At 45.8% G+C, this 22,268-nt stretch overlaps 1 protein-coding gene across 1 annotated transcript; it reads right to left on the bottom strand.

Annotated features, from left to right (window-relative positions):
• Positions 1-3,947: 3,947 nt before the first annotated feature.
• LOC124696528 (heat shock cognate 70 kDa protein-like) lies at positions 3,948-13,170 on the bottom strand. The gene is made up of 2 exons (XM_047229244.1): positions 12,942-13,170; positions 3,948-5,530 (listed from the first exon to the last, which is right to left on the bottom strand). The coding sequence occupies exons 1-2, from the start codon at positions 13,168-13,170 to the stop codon at positions 3,948-3,950; spliced, it is 1,812 nt and encodes a 603-aa protein (XP_047085200.1).
• Between the last annotated feature and the right edge of the window lie 9,098 nt (positions 13,171-22,268).

Below are 22,268 nucleotides of genomic sequence, written 5' to 3'. Positions count from 1 at the left end.
CTTGGTGAGATCTATATGTAGCTAGCGTGTATACCTAAGGAGACTAAAGAAGGCAGGCTTTGACTTGGGTAGCTTCGATAGCTTATAGGGTTTGATGAGATGATAAAGAACTGCATTATCAAGCCCCTTCATATCATATGGTATCCTTATAACAACAATGAAAATGCAAAATTTATTTGTCATATAGCTAATGTTGGGGGGTGACCCCGAGTATGTCAAAGGACCGGGAAACAGTTGGCTTGGGGCCGACTGCACCACGGTAGGGCCGGCTGAGGAGCAGCTGACATGACCGTGGCTGGCTACCCTAGGGCCGGCTAGATCCTCGTCTGGGTCGGCTTGGCCATGGCCGGCTTCGCCATGGTCTTTGCCAGCTTCGACATCCTCTAGTCGGCTTTAGACGGGCTTGGCTAGCTTCAGCATTGCCAGGCCGGTTGTGCTCATCGTTGGACCGGTTTTGTAATTCCCCTGGCCGGCTCTAAAAGTTAGCGGAGCCTTGCAGGAGAAGCCATCATGACACTCGCCCGGGTGCAAAAGTCCACGAGGACGTTCCATCCCGCATGTCACGGGATACTGCTGCTCTACAGCGATCCGCATGACATGAGTGTGATGTTGACCCGGTTCTCCGGGGCGGCGCAGGCTAGGAGCCATCTAGGAGCTACTCTACGGGTTGTCCCTCCAACGGTCGTGTCGCTGTTGAAAGCGACAGAAGGACGGGACATGGGCGGTCGCCCGAGGGCCCCAGCGCGTCGGGGGAGAGCGAGGCAGCCGGAGATGGAAGAGCCGGCAGCGTAGCCTCTAGGGGTCTCTTTCTAAATATTTGATGGTTGTGAAATATGCCACTTTTTAAAAAAGGAAAAAGAATTACATAAGAAAGGTCCCGCTACAAAGATTCATAATTTGAAACAACAACACCGACACCACCAAAATAACACCAGAAGCTCAGCTTCTCCATAAGCGACGCCTCCAAGAAGGAAATAGTGCACAAATATTGTCGTTGCCCGATCATAGATCTTAGATTTTCACCCTGAAGAAAATCATCTCTCTCAAAACAATGCCTTCAACAAGAACATTACTAGGCACAACCAATTAAGGCCAGACCTTGGATTTTCACCTTGAAAGATAAGACTCTGAACTTCTCCTGTGCAGTCGGCCACACATACCAGTCGATGTTACAAGTCACGAATCGCCAAGCCAATTCCACCTTAGCACCAAGATCCGACCATCATAGCCATTCCACCGATTTTGGCTTGATGACCTTCTCTGCTAGCACCCTGGAAAGAAAACGAGCTCCATGATATTAACAGCCAGCAGAGCTTCGAAGCGCCCCCGCTGAAACCAAACGGCCAGATAAAAAAAACATGGGTGCGCACGACCGAAACCATCCAATCCAGCAATCTTCAGGCATTATTCGCACAATGAATTTCGCCGGCAGGGCCTTCCGGAACACGACAATCCACCTAGACTGGTAGGAACATGCATCCGATAGATCTTCAAACTTGGTCCGAGAAGAATCCTAGAACTGCCACCTTTATTCTTCGACGCGGATGAACATGCCCCCACGCCGCCATCCGCCGCCCGACGACGACGAAGAAGGTATGCCTCGCTAAGTCGTCGCCGCCATGCCCATGGCGGAGTTGGTCGACACATCAGCCAACCGGAGGGGATGACCGGACGCAGCAAGCAGGTCCCGTCATGCCCAGATCAGGCCCTGATCAAGCCCAAGCTAGCCCAGATCTAGGCCGCAGGGACGCCGCTTGGTACCCTCGCTGAGCACCGGCCTCCGCCACTCTGGCTCCGCTCCAAGGCACTCCGCCATGACCAGCATCAACTGACATAAGCATCCCCAATGGGCCTGCCGAAGATGGTACCCAGGGTTTACTGAAGGCCCACGACCCGAAGGATAAGAAGAATCGGAAGCCCAAATTATTATTAAGGAAAGTTAGAGTTGTATTAGGAAGCAATACTTGTAATCTTGCGGGATGAGTCGGAAACCCTCCCGGACTCTGTAACTTGTGTATTACGAATCCCTCGGCTCCGCCTCCTATATAAGGGGGAGTCGAGGGACAAAGAAAGCATCGAATCATTGTCTCACAAACCCTAATTTTCATATCGTCGAGTACTTTTCGGGTGAAACCTTCGAGATCTACTTGCCCTCTACTTTCGACTAAAACCCTAGTCTACAACTCGTAGGCATTGACAAGTTAATCCATTGTTATCAACCCAGCTCCGTCTCCATCGTGCGCCGCTGCAACACACCGCCTCCAGCGCCGCCCGATGACGTCCGCAGCCGCGCGACGTTGGCCCATCTGGGCGTGCCCTCCCTCCTCCCCGCCGCCTTCGACGACCAGGGGAGCCGCCACCACCGGCAGCGGCTGCAGCGGCCGGGGGAGGCTGAGGAAGGTGGTGGCTGGCTAGGTTAGGGTTTCAGCCCCCGAGGTCGCCCGCGCGTGCGACCCGGGAGGAAGGGAGAGACTACAGATATAGATAACTTCATAACCATATTTGAACTTTCCCTTCTTCTTCTGAAGTTCCTAACACGCCTTGATGTCTTGATAACATGGAAGCACGCAAGAGTTGGCACCATTTTGGAAAAAAAAAGTAAGAGTTGGCAAGCCAGACCATTGATTTGAAAAAAGAAATCGGTGAGGTATGATGAATTTTGTTCTCTAGACACTCTTAATAATCATAGGGGGTACATATTAGGGACCTACTTTTTTGTACTAGGCAATTCTTTGCCTTCATGTGCTAGGATAGCTTTGTTGTATTCTTTTGGATGATAACGAATAACAATGTACACATGTTTTGTGTGAAATGACGTTTGGTTCTTGCCTTCAAAATGAAGTTATATCCCAGATGATGAAGTTGTTGGTATAATGTACATTGTGCTTTTATGTTATTGACCTACCAATTTCTTAGAACAATAAACAACATTTTAGCCAAAGCATGAGAAAGAAATAGTGCTAAAATACAAAACAGCGCGTCAATGCAATCCCTACGCGGTAGGTGACACGTTAGGTACACATGTACACCGTCCGATGCGGCCTCCATGACATTTAGGGTTTTTTTTTTCTTTAGGGGCAAATTCTAGCGGCCTCCGCACCATTTATTAGTAGACGAAAATCCACTGCATCGTCATCCAACAACAGGTCCCAGATCATGCACGGCACACACAAATCACGAGCCACAGAGGAAACACTAGTTGGAGGCATTGTTTTAAGAGCGGGGACTATCTTCAGGGTGAAAACCTAAGATCTTTGATCCGGCGACGATGGTGTTAGCGCACTGTTCCCTTCTTGGAGGCGTCGTTTTTGGAGAGTCTGTACTTCAGGTGTTGTCTTGGCGGTGGATATATTGTTGTTGTTAGACCCGAGATACTGTAGCGGGACTTTTGTTTCTTAGTTTTCTTTTCCTTTTTTTGGCTGTGTGCATCCGTAGTGCCATTAGGGTGGTGCGTTGTTGCAGAGGCTGGGTGTAATTGATATCGTTTTGATATTAATATATTCCCTTTATCGAAAAAAAAAGTAAAACTGTGCTGTGAAGCGGCGGGTCCTAGTATAACACTCAACACGAGCCGAGACAGAGGGGAAGGCTTCACTCACTAAGCAGCAGAAGTCTTATTCGAACAATTGGTAGGCACTCACATGATATATAAATTAATTTAGTTAAACGAGGGTTCCCAAATCACACAAAACATAGTACTACGTATTAAGGTAGAACAGTACTGGAACATCCATTTGTCGCAAAAGTAGCGGGATTATAGGTTTGCAGAGGCACATTGTACAACTCTGACCTGCAGCTTCCACGTTTCAGCTACCTTGAGGACATTCAGATAGAAACTCTTCGTTCCCACATCTTCTTGCTGGTTTTTCGTTTTCTGATTAAACCCCGTAACTTGTGAACTCTTCTCCTCTTCTGAAATGAATTGGCAGAGTACCCTGTCTTATCCGTCAAAGAAAGGCAAAAAAATCAAGCAGGTTGTCCTCCTCATGTGTTTCCACTTCCTTCTTTATCTTCTTATTAGTTTGGTTGTTGTCTTGGGACTGCGACATGCGTTTCTTCTGCACCAACCGCACGAACTCCTCCTTGCTCAGCCATTGCACACCACTCTCCTTGTCCTCAAACTTGTATTTCTTAGCATCCTGCACCATGCGCTCGATCTCCTCCTTGCTCAGCCCACCCTTGTCCGTAGTGATGGTGATGCTGTTCTTGTTTCCAGTCGCCGTGTCCTGCGCCGTCACCTTCAGGATACTGTTGACATCGATGTCGAATGCCACATTGATCTTGGGGACGCTCCTTGGCGCTGGGGGGATTCCGTGCAGTGTGAACTTGCCGAGGAGATTGTTGTCTTCGGTCATCACCGCTTCACCCTCGAACACCTGGATGTGTATGCTTGTCTGGTTGTCGTGTACGGTCGTGTAAATCCGCTCCCTCTTGCACGAGATGGTGGTTGTTCTGGGGATCACCACGCTCATGAAACCACCTACGGTCTCTATCCCAAGGGAGAGCGGCGTGACGTCGAGCAGGAGCAAGTCCTGCACCTTCTTCTCGCACTCTCCATTGAGGCTAGCGGCCTGGACAGCGGCGCCATAGGCGACGGCCTCGTCAGGGTTGATGCTCTTGCAGAGCACCTTCCCGTTGAAGAAATCCTGTAGCAGCTCCTGCACCTTTGGGATCGGACTGGAGCCACCCACGAGGACAACGTCGTGGATTTGAGACTTGTCCATCTTGGTGTCAGCGAGGCACTTCTCCACATGCTCCATGCACTTGCGGAACAGGTCCAAGTTGAGCTCCTCAAACTTGGCGCGGGTGATGCTACCATAGAAGTCAATGCCGTCGTGGAGAGACTCGATCTCAATTTTAGCCTGCACTGCTGAAGATAGCATCCTCTTCGCCCTCTCGCAGGCCGTCCTCAGTCGCCGGAGCGCAGTCTCGTTGTTTCTGATGTCTTTCTTCTTGTACTTCAACACAAACTCCCGCACGAAGTGTTTCACCATCTGGGTGTTGAAATCCTCGCCACCAAGGTGGGTGTCACCAGCCGTGGCCTTCACCTCGAAGATGCTTATACCAATGTCGGAGGCAGGATCAATGTTGATAACTGAGACATCCAAGGTACCGCCGCCGAGATCAAATATGAGCACCGTCTTTTCTTCATCGATGTGGGGTATCCTGTCCAGACCGTAGGCGATAGCGGCGGCGGAGGGCTCGTTGTCGTTGATGATGCGCTTGACGTTCAGGCCGGCAATGGCACCGGCATCCACGGTGGCTTGGCGCTGGGAGTCGTTGAAGTAGACCGGGACAGTGATGACGGCACTCTTCACCTCGGTGCCGAGGTACGCCTCTGCGATCTCCCGCATCTTGGCGAGCACCATGGCCGAGATTTCCTCGGCCTCAAACTGCTTCTCTTCATCCTTGTACTGTACCACGATCATCGGCCGGTCGCTGGGACCTGAGACGACTTTGAAAGGCCACGTCTTGATATCTCCTTGAACGGACGAGTGGCTAAAATGCCGGCCGATTAGTCGCTTCACGTCTGGAAGAAAGATCCATTGTGGATTAGTCACGTGATTCTTTCATAAACATTAGTCATATTTTTTTTTTATAAGCCGTATGCATCAATCAATATAGAGACTGGGATGACCCCATTTCAAAAAAAAATGTTTTTTCATAAACATTAATCATGTGTTTTTTTATAGATGCGAGAGTAGTTAAAATCTGAGATCAACACCGGACTGCAAAAGCTAATAGCTGAAATACTGTTCGCCCCAATCTACTCAAATACTTTTTTTAGATCAAAGGCCAAAGGCCCGACGTTAAATTAATAACGCCCTCAACGGCGACAAGGTACAAAGAGCTGAACCCAGCTTACAACACACACCCACACACCCACACGAATTGCCAACATGGCTACATCCGGGAACTCGGACGACGATCACGACCCTTACGAAGCCTACGAAGACTCGGAGAAGACACCGGACAGCAACAGTGTCGGGCCGGAGCTCACCCTAGAGAGAGCTATCGAACACGCACGCCGTCAACAGAGCTCCCCGCCGCGGGCAGCGCCACCAGTGGCCGACCTCCACTGTGCATCGACCACCGCCGATCGAACCCCAACACGCAGCACCATGGAAACTCGACGAGGAGGCAGGGGAGGACGCAAGCTTTGCCGAAGGTCGCCAAGCGAAGAGCCAACGCCATCCGAAGAAACATGGTAAGCTCCAAGACGATGTCTTCAAGAAGAACACGACGCGAGATCGCCGTCACCGCCCGATCCGCAGATCTAAGGTTTTCACCCGAAGCCCCTTGCTCGTCGAATACCTCGCCTCAGCCACACCACCAACGGAGAGCCGCACACTGTGAACTCCAAGGCGGTGTCTTCAAGAAGATCACGACACAGGAGCGCCGCCACCGCCCGATCCGAGGATCTTGGGCTTTCACCCGGAGCACGAAGAAGGACTCACCAACGCCTTCAAGAAGGGAGCGGCGTCCGCGGACGTCGCCGTCGTGGCCCGAGCGGGCAAGGGTTTCCCCACGGCAAACACTCCCCGCCTTCTTCACAGGAAATCGACCGAACGATCGACCCGCTGCCACCGCATGCCGCTCGCCGGCCTCCACGTCGCCCCCGCGACCATGGCTTCCGGCCAGCTCTCGAGCCACCGGCACGCCCGCCAACCAAGATGGCTCCCACCGACCGAGGGCTGCCGCCCGGCGCCCAAACTCGCTCGCCGCCGACCCGAGGAAGACGGGAAACCACCACAAAGAGCACGGACCTGCGGACACGCGACGGCCGGAACCGAGCACCACCACGAGAGAGGGCGCGGAGGGATCGACGCCCCACGGCCCCGCGGGCCGTAGAACCGCCGAATCCGGAACCGGGGCTTACGGGAGATCACGGCCTCGGCCCGGGGCCCTGCCCCGGCCGAGCACGCGGCGGCCAGCCGGCCGCTGCCCCTGCCCGTCCCGATCCCCGCCGCCCTCCTCAAGAACGGCGCCGCCGCCGACCCGATTAGCCGCCGAATCCCCGCCCCAAGCGCCGCCTCCCGTCACCCGCCGCCGAGAGCGAGGCAGAGCTCGCGCCGCTCGCCGCTGCGGACGCTCCGGAGGGAGCCGCCACCGCGAGGAGCACGCCCGAGACCGTGGAGTCTCCGCGCCGCCGCCGACCGGCCCGCGCCCCGACGCCCTCCGCCCGGGCCGCCGCGCCCTCACCGGCCGCCACGGCCCGCGCCGCCGCCACCGCGTGAGGGAGAGGAGGTGCCCCGCCGCCGCCGGCGCCGCCCGAGCTTCGCTCAGGTTGCGCCCCTTGGCGGCGGCGAAGCAGGAGACGAACCTGGGGAGGGGGTGGCGGCGCGGCGGTTTTAGGGTTTCGCCCGCACGCCCACGGGAGCGCGAGGACGAAACGGTCGCGCGTCAGGTAGTCATCTACTCAAATACTCTTGAATGCACTTGGTCACTCTAGGGATTAACCGAAAGATCGAGCTCTAAACTGTTCGCGGCGCTTAGGGAAGCTGAACGCATTTACTTGCTAGCTGTTTTTCAATTGGTGCACGGTCACTTTTCTATCCGTTGATTCCCTTCTCATTTTCACGAATCTCGGCGCTCGCTGTGATGTTTTGGGCTAGCCAGGGCCTCGTACCGACCGACACGGTCTCAGTTTCTTTTCTTTTGGGTTCCGGCCATGTGTTTCACTTTGTCTTCCTCTTGCTCGAGGTGGGAGAGGGAAGCTGAGATAGGGCGGGGTCATGGCGGAAAGCCGGAAAGGTCTGCGGGGATTCCTGATCGGGGGCGACCCGCGAGAGCAGTCGCTCGTTGGAGCGTAAGCCCTTGGCGCCGCCGTGGAGATAGGTTCGTCTTCGATTTCGTTTCCTCTGCTCCACTCTCATTTATTTGCCAGAGAGAGAAAGATGTGTTGTTCGTGGTAGTCGTGGACGGCGTAGGAGTAGAGGGATGCTCCTTTTTCAGTGGCGACACAGACGCTCGAGGGTAGCAGATTCGTCGTGACCACGGGGTGGTCGGTGGTTCGGTCCTCTTCAGGTGTGGATTTAGTCGCTGGGCGGCAGCGGAGATGTCACCATGGGTACTGATTTCCTATTTTGTTTGATTTTGTGCCCGGGAGCTCCATGGTCGAGGGGAGTATCTGCTTCTTCATGTGTGGTTTCTCAGTTTCAGATCGTCGGGAGAGAAATTAGATCGGCAGTTGTCTGCTCGTGTGCGTGGGGCAAGAGTACTAACCAAGAAGTTAGTATGATACTTTGATTTGTGCACATTCCCCTCCTTGATTCTCGTTTCCCCAATCCCCTTTCCTGTGTTTGCATGTGTAAAGAAATTGCGTCTCTCTGTATGTTCCTCTACTGTTCTTATAATATAATATACTAGCTAGATTGAATTTGTGTGCCTGTGTTTTATGAATTTGTGAACCTGTGTTATACTGTGTGGAATTTGTTCTTATCTGATAAATTTTTGTTGCTGAAGACTTCTTATATGAATTTGTGAACCTGTGTTTCACTGTCGTATTGTTGATAGCATTTCAGTTCTGAATTTAACCGAACCTGCATTGAAGATGAGTCTGTGATTTTTCAGCTCAATTTTTTTGCAGATAACTTTTGTTTTTTTAATAAAAGGGGTATCCTTTGTTTTTTCCTATGCTTTATGTGTGTTAGATCATGTACGTAGTTGATGCAGGTAGTCGGTGCACCTGATTTATCACTATGAGTTGCCCATGATGTGTTGTTCGAACAGGTCGAATAGATAATGGTTTAGCATCTTCACACGAGAAGTAGCATCGATTTCTTCTATTTCGAACAATTTTTCATCACATCCGAACATAGGACAAAATAGCATGGACTAATAGACACATGGAACAAGAGGATTGTTGCTTAGTGGGCTATGCATCGGGCTCTACTATTGTTGTTTACAGCAGGACTGCCTCTTCTGTTAGCTCTTTTTTTCTTTATCATCTCTAGTGTATGCACACGAGTAAATTATGTGATGTGGATTAAGAAGTCTTACTGTCTTAGAACTCCCGTTCATGCACACATGATGGTGAGTTGATTGAGCATGTTTTTCTGTTGTGCGTGTTAGTGGTGGAGGTTTGGTTCTACACTCTCTGCTAAGTGTTTGGTCGTAGGATATACAACTAGCACTAGGAGATTTATATCTAAAATATTAATGCTAATTGCGGATGCTGAGCAATTCTTGACACTGTACGGCAATGCCAATGCCGATCTAGAGATCTGCACACACACTATTTGATATGTTAATTGTGTGTATATTATTTAGTTGGTATGTCTTTTTCAGTCCCTAGGTTATTTATTTTTTCATTCTCGATTTAGTCTATATCTCCTTTTCAGTTGCTCAGTTCCTCCTTATTTTCTCTTCCACATTTAGTGTAGTGACTTCCTCAGTATATATTTTTAGTCCCCAGTTTCTAGGCTCCTCAGCTCCTTAGTTTTCTAGTGACTTTCTCAATTAGCCTCTGTTTTTCAGTTATCGGTCCCTCTTTGTTTAGTCTCTTTATTCAGTTTCTTATTTCATTTTCATAAGTCTCTCATTATTTCAGTCAATCATTTTTTTGCATTTACTCAGTATCTTAGTTGTTCAGTTTTTTTGTTGATCTTTGTGGCTCGGTTTGTTTCGTACGTCTCTCAGTTCTTCACTCATTTCTTTGTGTTCTAAAACTCCGTTTAATATTTCAGTTTTGTAGTCACTCATTTCTCGGCATTTCAGAGTTCAGTCCTCATTCTTTTTAGTGCTCAACTGCTTCAGTTTTGTAGTCACTCTTTTTATTTTTCAAAGTATTTCAGTCTGATCTTTTTCTCTTTTTTTTGTATTTCAGTCATTCGTCTTTCAGTCTGACGTTTAGCTTCCAACATTTCTATTTTTCTTGTCTCAGTTTACGAAATATTTCTTCAGTGTTACTTTTTCGGTTTATCTCATATTTTTAGTAATATTTCCTCAGTATACTCAAATAATTCTTGTTGAATGCTTTTTTATTCCTTTTCTCTCTGTTTTTGGCCTTTTAGATATAATTTTTAAGTTATTTCTTTCATGGTATGTAGTCTTTCAGTCATCTTCGCTTTTTCATTTAGTCCTCAGCTTCATGTCTTTTAGTCTTCTTTGCTATTTTTCTTATTTTCTCAGCTACTCGACGTGTCTCTGCTTGAGCATTGAGGCATTGTCTCTTTTTGTTGCCTCAAACTGTCCATTTGCATTCCTGACCGGATCCAGTTCGACCTACAACCGGAGTCGCTCGTTTCCGTCCGTGCGCCACTTGTACGAATCAGTGCCAACAGCAGCCGCTGCACTCCTCCTCGATGTGCTCGCTCCGATGCTTTGTCTCTGTTTATGTCTTTCTCTATATATCTTAAGTATCTCTTTGTCTCTTCTTCTCAGTATTATTTGCTCAGTGCTCTCCATCTCTCATTTTTAGTCTTTCATTTCTAGTTTATTCAGGCATTTCATTCCTTATTTGTCTTAGTCACTACTTCATCTTGCAACTTATTCCCGATTTCTTTAATTATTTTTTATTCATTTTCTCAGTTAATTGGTTGGATAATTGTTTCTCAATTTCTCGGGATTTTCACGCATACTTTTCTCTTATAAGTTCAATTGTATTGAAGAAACCGATTGCTCATTCTTTCTCAATTGCTCGGGTTTTTCAAGCACACTTTTCTCTTTTAGGGTCAATTGTATTGAAGAAATCAATACAATTTTGTGTGCCCATTCAAGTCTTTTTCCTCAGTTTCATGCTCCGTCTTTCTTAGTTTATTGGTTCATCTTTTTGGCCAGTTCAATTTGCTTAATTAATCTTACGAGTGTTAAGTAATCTTCATTTTTTACTCATTATCTAAGCATTCTTTTCTATAATGGACCTTAGTCTTGATCATTTCAAGTCTTTCAGTTTCTCAGATTCTCAACATTTTATTTATCAGAGATCATTTTCTGCTCAATGCATTTATAAGATATTGTCATATTTAGTATGTGATCTATCTTCTGCTTAGCCCTGGCTTGCTTTTTTCTACCCGCGGATTCTATTGTTATTGCATAGCCAGATTGTTCTCTCAGCCTTAGTAATCTTCAGCTATTTAGTCCGGCGTGGCTTCATTTTCATTCTGTCGCTTAAGTTTTCAGTTACGTCAAGTATCAAGTGGCTTCAGTTCTATATAGTGTTGATTACATTCAATTCTGTATACTCAATTATTCAACTTACCAATCTTACTTAATGTATAGTAGTAAGGGATTTGCACTTACCCAAAACCCAGATAGTATTGCTCCACAGTGATGATCGTTATAATGAAAACTCTTAGCACTATAGGTCCCATAAGTAGCTAGTCCTTCATCTGGATAGCGCTCAATTAGAAGCTCTTTCATTAAATCTTTCAGATTTATTTCAGGCTTTTCTTCTAGTCAGTTAGGAAACCTGTAAGGGAACACCGATAAATAAATCTTCAGGAGCAACTTGGCCTGCAACGGAAATTGAAGCAGTTCCCAAACCCGCATCCACTACCAAATCTGGTAAGTGTTACTTGGTCCATCAATTTTTAGTTTACTTTTTCTTGAAGGAGTTTGTCATGTAGGTTTTATTTTACACAAGCACATAGTGTTCTTAGATTTCTCTCTCTTAAATTTCTATCTTGTTCTGAACTCATTATTTCTTAGTAGTGGCATTGATTACCGTATGTTTGATGTCCATGTAGTGCAAAAATTTGTCACCAATGTGTACACAGATATTTACCATTTACTCCTATAGTCCACATATATTCTGTTTCTCTCCATGTATATGCTATTTGTTGTTTAAGTCTGAATGTTGTATTTGGTAGGTCACTCCTTCCACCGAGAACAGGACACAATTTGCAAAATTGTACAGGACAAAGCACATTATCCAATGACCTCCAGAACAGTTTGTCTCAATCCTGAACTTCATGATTCATATGGTAGTATGGTACACCACAAAACAACTTAGTGCACCTATGTATGTAAGTGCTAGTTAGATTCATTTCTTCATATATTTTTTGAACTTCACTATCAGCATCAGTATCAAAGAGTGGGGTTGGTTCTTATTTTGGTTCAGTATTTGCACTTATTTTTTATTAATTGCTAGGAGTAATTTGCACGTATTGTGTTCCAGGAAAGTGCAACTATAAGAGTATAGAAAATGAGGTCTTAATACATGTGTCTAACTCTAGCCCTACTTTCAGTTTTGCATTTACTTGTAGTTTCGAATTTGACAGAACATAATTCATGTTTTCGCATCACAGGGAGTTCAGGAGCATATCCTGGACTGCAAAGAATTTGCAAATTGAAGTAGGTCTTCTGTCAAAACCAGAGAAGGAAAAACCTCGTGGCAGTTCTTCTGTGGAAGGGATGGTAGAGCTCCTGTTCTGTTTGCTTGCTGGACAGAAGGTCGATCAGGTGTTATGGGCTTAAAGGTGTTCCATGTTCCAATTCTGTGTGCTTTGCATGTTCTGGGTATCAGAACACATGACTTAGGCGTACACCGCTGCAACGTGGGCTGAGACAGTGAGCCATTGTAACTCAACGTGGACTCAAAAGTGAGAATTGCAAACTGAAATTCGTACTGAAGAAAATCTGTCTGTTTTCCATCAATGAAAACAGACACTTTTTGGTCAATTGCACCATTTTTTCATGGATTTTTTAGTAGTACAGTTGTCACATTCTAATTACTTTTGAAAAAGTGTCTGTTCATGAATTGAAAAACAGACGGCTGTTATATAGTCACTCCCATTTAACTACTACGACTAGGCAGTTCTCACGATAAAAAAAATCAATTAGTCGCATATAAAATACACGAAAATAGAAATAAAATCAAAGATCAACACCGGGCTACAAAAGCTAATTGCATGAAAAAGGTAATCCCCCAGAATTTATGCATACACCACACCAGATGAGTAGCCAGCTAGCAATGACAGATGATGTCCGGTTCTTACCGAAGATGGTGTTGACAGGGTTCCTCGCCGCCTGGTTCACGGCAGCTTCGCCGATGGGCCTCCATGTGTCAGTGAAGGCGACGCAGGACGGCGTGGTGAGGTTGCCGAGGTTGTTGGGGATGACCTCGACGCGGTTGTGCAATGGCCGCCAGAGAGCCACGCACGAGTAGGTCGTCCCGAGGTCGATGCCGATCGCCGGCCCGTCGTCGCAGTCCGTAGTTGCCCCCATCTCAGCGAGGCAGAGAAAGAGGGAAATGGATGAAGTGTGTAGAAGTAGTATCGCCAAGAGGGGTGCGATGCGATCTGATTGGGAAGCCAAGGTGGTGCAGCGATTTATAGCCTAGAGGAAGGAAGGCGAGAGGGCAGGCGTGCCGTTGCATGCCTGCAGCGTGAAATCAAAGTTGCGATACGAACTTCTCCACTAATTATGCTTGTACCGTGTACTATTTGACTGCTTTTTCGAACGCGGATGACTGCACAATGTTTCACGAGGAGGGTTTGTATTATTTTATTTGCACTAATCCTGGGCTAACATTCTCTAGTTTCGGGAGGGTTTGTATTTATTTTTCTTTTATAATATGCTTATGATTTTGTAAACCCAAATTTTTGAAAGTGCAGCTGCCCTATTTTGCAAATCATCGGGCACACACTCTCACGGCTGCTCGATCTAAACTTGGTGTCAAGATTAGCAATCCTAAGTTTCTAGGTGTTCCGCGGTCGGAACCCTAGCCACTTTTCTTCCTCAAGGAAGAACCCAGATTGTTCACCGCAGTAATGCTGCACATGGCCCGGTTCTTCGAGCCCAGCGTTGGGTCCCCGCCCTTGTCCCTATGTTCTCCTTTTGCCGCCTCCCTCTTGCTCTTGCCACCACACACCAAGTGCTCTCGTTGCCTCCCTAGTGCTCCCGCCACCGCAATTACCCCACTCGCTTGTGGCTCTCGCTGACTACTACCTCCCCGTTGGCCTAGCTCATGCGCCACCGCTTCCTCAACTCCCCTTGCCATCGCCTGGCTCGCCGCCTTGGACATCCCTCTGTCTTGGCCTCAAATCCAGTTGCGAGTCTGCAACCGCTCCAATGGCGAAAGCAGCCTATGGCTTGTGAGGTTGCCTACTGCTCCGAAGGTGCCTAATGTCGAGTTTGATGCATATTGCATACCGTTCTTGCAAAGTTGCATGTCGTTGTAGTGGAGTTGCCTACAAACGCACTGAAGTTTCCTCGTGCTGCTACCGTTCATGTGATTTTGCCTACTATTGTAGTGAAGTTGACTACAATTGCACTGAAGTTACCTAGTTTTGTTGCGAAGTTGTCTCGTACGGCTGCAAGTTGCCTAGTGTTTTGTGAATTTGCATACTCATTGTTTCGAAGTTTCCTACCAATAGTATGAAGCTGCCTACTTGTTTGTTTGTGAAGTTTCCTACCCATTGTTTGTGACGTTGCCTTATGTATTGCAAAATATTGTAGACACGATAGCAAACAATGAAAAGAAAGTAATCCATACTAGATTTGGAGTGGGATGGAATTCCCATATTAGAAGTTCACATCATCATGAATAAGCTCTGTCGTATAAGAAGTCGAGATACAAGTTCAGAGTTATACTAGCCCAAATAGATCACCGAAAGACTTGTTATTGAGAAATAAACTCTAACTTACAGGCCATAATCGGGCGGTCAAGTGAAAGAGACAAATGCCATTCTCCTTGTGACATAGGTATGCCTAGCAGACATGCCGAATAAAGTACCCTAGTTATATAAAGAAAACGTGACGCCCACAGGACCCGAAGCTTTGGAGGCCCAGAAGCCCAGAGATATTCGGATAAGGAAATTAGAGTTGTAATAAGAATCTTGTACCAACCTAGGAAAGGCCCGATACGCCTCGGATAGTTTGTAACTTGTACGACACGAAAAGCCGATGGAGTAACAAGGGATCGAAATCTTTGCCAACAGAACCACCGTAATCTTGAGTCGAGCACCTTTGTCGACTGAACCTTCGAGATGTACTTGCCCTCTACTTTTTACGAAACCCTAAGTCTACAATTGTAGGCATTGATGAGTTAATCCCTCGTCAATTGGCGTCGTCTGTGGGAATTGGAGGCTGCAAGGTTTTGATCTCGATGGCATCTTCAACATCATCATCAACAGCAAGCAACGCGATGGACGGAGGTAAACGAGTCCAACCTCTGTAATATCCCAGAACAAAGGACCAACGAAAGGTAGATTTAGAAATGAGATGTACATTTCATCGCAAAAAGGGGGAAATTTCCGCGCCTTATTACATAAAACCTAAGAGGGATCGAGGTTTCTCTCTCGTTGCTATTAGGGTTAGAGCAATGTGAGTGTCATGAATTTCGACATGACCACTTTTGAAATTTAGAGTTTTGGAAGAATATTTTATTTGGCATTTCAAATTTGAATTCAAATAAAATAAGTATAAAGTAATCAATATATAAATGAATTATGAATTCATAATTCAAAACCACATCTTACACAAATAATTCATAAGTGAATATCAAATTTATATAAAAGCTCATAAACAAAACCTTGAGCTTTATTGATCATATACACACAATTACATTATCTTTAAACTATTTAATATACAAGAATGAGCAATATAATAAAGAAAATAAAGAAAATAAAAGAAGATTACAAGTATTGATCTATAAACATAAACCCTAAACTACTAGTCTTGATCTTCTTGTCCCTGAATCAACGGAAGTCCTTAAACCTGCATAGACATGGAAACTAGCCAGTATATGAAAAACAAGTGTCAATGCCACTAGTCAATGTCAAAAACCAAGCCAAGAAGTGAGATAGGTATCACCAGACCAAGTTAGAGAAATGATGGGCTCAAGTTCCCATCTCAAGCACACACACACAGCTTACAAGCTGCTGTGCATGAGCAACACTAGGCAACCAGGGCTTAGTCACCATAGTGCACATGCCTGTGTGTCAAGGCAAGGAAGAGCCACCAGAGAGTATAAATAGGCAAAACCAGCTGGAGTGGTCATTCCAGTCGACCAGATCAACATCAACCAGCGGCTAGCAGTGAACAGTAGCAATTGATAGATGTTCTTGCTCAAGAACACAAACTAAACCCTAGAAACCATCCAGTTCTCCAAACCAACCAAACCAAAACCAATCAGAGACATGGGAACATAAGCAAGATCATCCAGGAGCAAGGAGAAGGACAAGTAACCAAAAACATCAAGCAAAGCTCCACAACAACCAAACATGACCATCTAGGAGCTGGAGCAAGGTATAGCTAATACCTGGAGTGGATCCAATGGATCCAATCCATCTCTTAGCATGTCACACAGCATAAGGATGAGCAGATGCTCATGATGGGATAACATCACTTGGTATTGACCAAGAGTTTGCTGGCAGAAAGTGAGCAGCTAGATTCAAATACTATCCAGAAGCTATTCTTATGCAAATAGATAAATAGAGATGCACAAATAGCAAACCAGTAGAGTAGTACATATATACTACAGGCTACACAGACCACCTAGTTATTCCTAGCCAGTTAAACCATCAGTTTATGCATATTTTCTTCACAGACAAGTCACAGTGGCATTCATATGAATTATGATACCCTACTGTGCAAACAATAATGAGTTTAGCCAACAAGAAATGATCCAACGGTGAGAGCAACCCAAGCACTATCTAGGCTACTGTGGTCACATCAACCACAAGACATCTAGTAATCAAAATTTATAAGTCATCATTATCGAGGATGGATTCAGACTTTGTATATCTTCCGATTGATATTGGAGATATCATTCCATACAGATCCATGCATATAATCAACACTGCATAAGCAGTTCATACACAAATAATTCACCAAGGCATGAATACTAGATAATCAATTACTTGATAAGCAATAGCGGTTCACAAACACATGGGTAGCAGCTAGAGTAAGCTTAAACCATTACAGTAGCTAGGGCAAGTATCCAAATTATCCAAGAATTGAACTTGTAACCTAGCCACTAACATGTATTGATCCAAATGGATCAATTGGATCCAGTAAAGGGTCACAGGAGAGCAACACTGGCATCACAAGTGTCAGGCTGTTAGCCACTGCCAACAACAAAAGCCACCAGTAAGCAATTAAGCAGTTTAGGAGCATGAACAGGTAGAATAGAATTAGCATAATCATCCAGTAGGATCAAACAAGCATGAGCATAGCAGCATCATGCCTAGACAAGCATGAGCATGGTTGTAGTAGGCTTAGGCATGGCATCAGGATAGCATAGCAAGCGCAACAGGCAGCAGCACAAGCATCAGATAAACCAGTAGCCAGAGCTCGAGCAGATGGAAGAGATGGAGTAGAGAAAGGAGTGGAGGGGGATGCAGTGGTACCTGGAGGTGTCCATGACGGTGTCCATGGCGGCACAGTGGCACAGGCCAGCCACGGCGATGCCAAACCGTGGCCAGGCCGGTGCCAGCTACACACCATCGCTGGAGAAGGCGGCGAGCAGCACGAGCGTGTCCAGGGAGCTCAGATCGACGGAGTTCGTCGATGAACTCGTCAATTCCAGGCACGGGAGCACTTGCGCGTGGCCAGTAGAGAGGAGGAGATCCAGATCGACGCGGATAGGAAGGAGCGTCGTTGCGCGCTGCGTCGAACTCGACCGTTGGCGAGCCCTAGAACCGCCGGAATCGGCTGGAGAGTGGCGGCGACCGTGGCGGCGATGCCACGCCCAGGAGTTAGGGTTAGGGTTCGTGTGCGCGAGAGAGAGAAGAGGGGAAAGTGAGGCCGGTGGGCCGACCGACCTGGGCCAGTCCGGTTCAGCCAATTGGTTGACCCGACTGGTGGGCCAAGGGGCATTTTGGTCATTTCATAATTCAAATAACCCTTGGACTTTGAAAAATTCCAAAGAAATTATAAATACCTCCAAAAATTCAAGAAAATTTGGAATATTATATTAAAATAATTCTTAACCATAATAAAATAAGAAAATAAATAAACAACACAAGTTCATATTTTGAAATTTTTGAATTGAATTATAAACTTGGAATTTGAAATTTGCAATTTTCCTTTGATATAAAAATCAAGGAAAATTCCACATGAATTTAAATATTTGTTTATCAAATATTTTAAAAAATAATTCTAATATTCCAAACCTTTTCTCTTAAAGGATAAACATTTTCCAAAAAGTAAATATTCTAATATTCCAAAGCCTTTCTTTTATAATAAATATTCCAAAAAGGGGAAACTCTATTGTTTCAAATTCTTTATGAAATAAATATTTTCCAAAGGAAAATTCTATTACTCTTAAATCCTTTTCTTTTTAAGGAAAACCTTATTAAAGGATTTAAAGGTTATAAATTATTGCGTAAGGCATAAATATTTAAATGAAGATTTAAATCCACAAACCTTAATAATACTTCGGGGAAAGGAATTCAACTTAAAAATAAATCACTCATGCATGCATTATTTGGATTTTATAACATTGTCCTTATCGGACAATGATGCTTCTTTTCAGAACCAGAGGTCCAGGTTCCATCCAAACCTTCGAAATGCATTATCTCGCAGTCACCAGGCTAATTCACTCTTGCTCATGTCATATTGATTATTTTCTATCAATTTATCCGCAAAGTAATATACTTATCATTCCTGCACTACAAATAAAATGTTACTTTTCCAATTATGAATATGACTATGTGGTGGGCAATGGAACCATGGTATGTGTTATTGGTGGAGGTTCCATTGCATGGGTTCTACACATCTAGGACTAATCACCAATGTTGTCTAGTGATTCTAGCACCGTACATACCGCGTTAACCATGAGATCTATAATGGCTCTGGGGAAGTCAGCTATATCTTTTCTCTTCTGCATATCAACGGACTTGATAGAGCATGGCTGGGTGTTGTGATAATACCGCAGTAGGTTGGGAAATCCTTTTAAATCCCCATCCATGTGGATGAGAGCGCTCTACCGTCTATGATGGATTGTCCGTAGCACATCGAGTGTAAAGCCGTATGATCGGGAGATGTCTACCAGGGATGTGCGGATGGACAAAAGGGTGGATATGCAGGGTCGCGGAGAAGGTAGTGATTGGCTTGGTTCTTATACTGGGCCTCACACCAAGGAAGTGTGGATGGGAAGGTACACCCGGATGGCAACAAGGATAAGTTCTCTTATGGGAAAAATAGCGCACCTCTGCAGAGTGTATTAAATTGTGGCTTGTCACTCCCTGTTCCAGGAAGGGAACTACGAACGAGGCAGGAAAGGAACTCCGTGAAGTTCTAGTCAACCTATGAAGACTGGAAAGCATAGTTTTAAAAATAAAATAAACCTTTTGAAGAAATGTTTGCGAAACATGCATTGACATGAGATTTTCGTATCAATGGTCGTAGCTAGTGCATCAAACACCTTTTCTCTTTTGAACTTGTTGAGTACCTCTGTACTCACTTTCTTTCCACACCCTTGCTAGACTGTGACAATGAAGAAGAGGCCTGCGCCGGAGCACCATAAGGGGACTACGAATTGGTCTACGAAGAGCCTGATCTATCATGAGGAGTGGAAGGTGTGGACTATGGGATAGTCTACGGAGCTGACAACACCGAGGTGGATGAATAGAGTCTTAGCCTAGACATCTTAGAGCCGAGCAGCGTAGTAGCTTACCTAAATAAGTTGCTAAGCTCGTTATGTTCTTTAAGTTTGAGTTGTAAGAGTACTTAAGTAATATCGTAGGGTATTCTCATCGGACCTGTGAGAATACCAACTTGTTAAGACCATGTTTGTAATATAATCTAGAGTGTTATGACCTGCAATGTTTCTGTTGTACCACTCTGAGGGATGTGATATTTGTGAATAAGTCCCTTCATGAAGATCGTATCAACGACTTGTATACTACAACATGCATGGAGTGGTATGCTGGGTCACCACACCCCCTCCCCCCCCCGCCCGTTTGCATGCATATGCCGATCTGGAGGAGTCAACGGAGATGACGTTCGGGAGCTTCCGCCTCCTCGTTGGAAAATAAGGATCGCATCGTCTCACGGCACCAATTTTTTCGGGGCCATTAGCAGTCAAGCCCGATTTCTCGGGATCGTCAACATCATCTGTCGAGTCAAACGACTAGCTAGGAAGTTTCGCCGCCACGCTTCACCAAGCCCGCCGGCAGCGGGGCACTGATGTCTACGGGAGCTTCTATTCTTGTAGACAGTGTTGGGCCTCCAAGAGCAGAGGTTTGTAGAACAGCAGCAAGTTTCCCTTAAGTGGATCACCCAAGGTTTATCGAACTCAGTGGAGGAAGAGGTCAAAGATATCCCTCTCATGCAACCCCGCAACCACAAAGCAAGAAGTCTCTTGTGTCCCCAACACACCTAATAGGTGCACTAGTTCGGCGAAGAGATAGTGAAATACAGGTGGTATGAATGAATATGAGCGAGTAGTGACGGCGCCGAGAAAATAGCTTGCCGGCGTGTAGTTGATGGTGGTAATATGGTAGCAGTAGTAACGCAATAAAACAAGAAACAAGCAGCGATAGCGATATTTAGGAACAAGGCCTAGGGATTAGACTTTCACTAGTGGACACTCTCAACTTTGATCACATAACAGAATAGATAGATGCATACTCTACACTCTTTTGTTGGATGATGAACACATTGCGTAGGATTACATGAACCCTCAATGCCGGAGTTAACAAGCTCCACAATTCAATGTTCATATTTAAATAACCTTAGAGTGCATGAAAGATCAACACGACTAAACCAAGTACTAACACAAAGCATGCACACTCGTCACTTTCACACTATGTAGGAGGAATAGATCACATCAATACCATCATAGCAATAGTTAACTTCATAATCTACAAGAGATCACGATCATAGCCTACGCCAAGTACTAACACGGATGCACACACTTGTCACCATTACACCGTGCGGGAGGAATAAAACTACTTTAATAACATCACTAGAGTAGCACATAGATAAATTGTGATACAAAACACATTGCAATCATAAAGAGATATAAATAAGCACTTCACTATGCCATTCATAACAGTGAATAAGTATTCTGTGAAATATAGCCTAAGAGACCCACACGGTGCACACACTCGTCACCTTTACACACGTGGGACAAGGAGTCTCCGGAGATCACATAAGTAAAATTCACTTGACTAGCATAACGACATCTAGATTACAAGCATCATCATATGAATCTCAATCATGTAAGGCAGCTCATGAGATTATTATATTGAAGCACATAGGAGAGAGATTAACCACATAGCTACCGGTACAGCCCCGAGCCTCGATGGAGAACTACTCCCTCCTCATGGGAGACAGCAGCGTTGATGGAGATGGCGGTGGTGTCGATGGAGGAGCCTTCCGGGGCACTTCCCCGCCCCGGCGGCGTGCCGAACGGAGACTCCTGTCCCCCAGATCTTGGCTTCGCGATGGCGGCGGCTCTGGAAGGTTTCTCGTACCATGGCTTTTCCGTCTCGAGGTTTTAGGTCTGGGACCTTTATATAGGCGAAGAGGCGGAGTCGGAGGGGCGACGAGGCGGTGACACCATAGGGGGGCGCGGCCCAGGCCCTGGCCGTGCCACCCTGTCATCTGGGGCCCATAGGGCCCTCCTCTGGCGGCTCTCGTGTGTTCTGGATGCTTCCGGGCAAAATAGGAACCTGGGCGTTGATTTCGTCCGATTCCGAGAATATTTCGTTACTAGGATTTCTGAAACCAAAAACAGCGAGAAAACGACAGCGGCACTTCGGCATCTTGTTAATAGGTTAGTTCCAGAAAATGCACGAATATGACATAAAGTGTGCCTAAAACATGTAGATATCATCAATAATGTGGCATGGAACATAAGAAATTTTCGATACGTCGGAGACGTATCAGCATCCCCAAGCTTAGTTTCTGCTCGTCCCGAGCAGGTAAACGATAACAAAGATAATTTCTGAAGTGACATGCTATCATAACCTTGATCATACTATTGTAAACACATGTAATGAATGCAGCGATCAAAACAATGGTAATGACATGAGTAAACAACTAAATCATAAAGCAAAGACTTTTCATGAATAGTACTTAAAGACAAGCATCAATAAGTCTTGCATAAGAGTTAACTCATAAAGCAATAAATCAAAGTAAAGGTATTGAAGCAACACAAAGGAAGATTAAGTTTCAGCGGTTGCTTTCAACTTGTAACATGTATATCTCATGGATAATTGTCAATGCAAAGAAATATAACAAGTGCAATATGCAAGTATGTAGGAATCAATGCACAGTTCACACAAGTGTTTGCTTCTTGAGGTGGAGAGAGATAGGTGAACTGATTCAACATAAAAGTAAAAGAAAGGTCCTTCAAAGAGGAAAGCATC

This window comes from Lolium rigidum, chromosome 3 (assembly GCF_022539505.1).
Source record: "Lolium rigidum isolate FL_2022 chromosome 3, APGP_CSIRO_Lrig_0.1, whole genome shotgun sequence".
NCBI classification, from domain to species: Eukaryota; Viridiplantae; Streptophyta; class Magnoliopsida; order Poales; family Poaceae; genus Lolium; species Lolium rigidum.
The sequence above is the reverse complement of the archived record's forward strand: the minus strand, read 5'-3'. Positions and strand labels throughout refer to the sequence as shown.

What these genes read in the sequence shown, in the direction of transcription:
- LOC124696528 (XM_047229244.1), bottom strand. Translation starts at nt 13,170, where the DNA reads ATGGGGGCAACTACGGACTGCGACGACGGGCCGGCGATCGGCATCGAC. An exon ending in CCCTGTCAACACCATCTTCG is followed by an intron (nt 5,531 to 12,941) that starts GTAAGAACCGGA and finishes TCTTTCTTCCAG; the next exon opens with ACGTGAAGCGACTAATCGGC.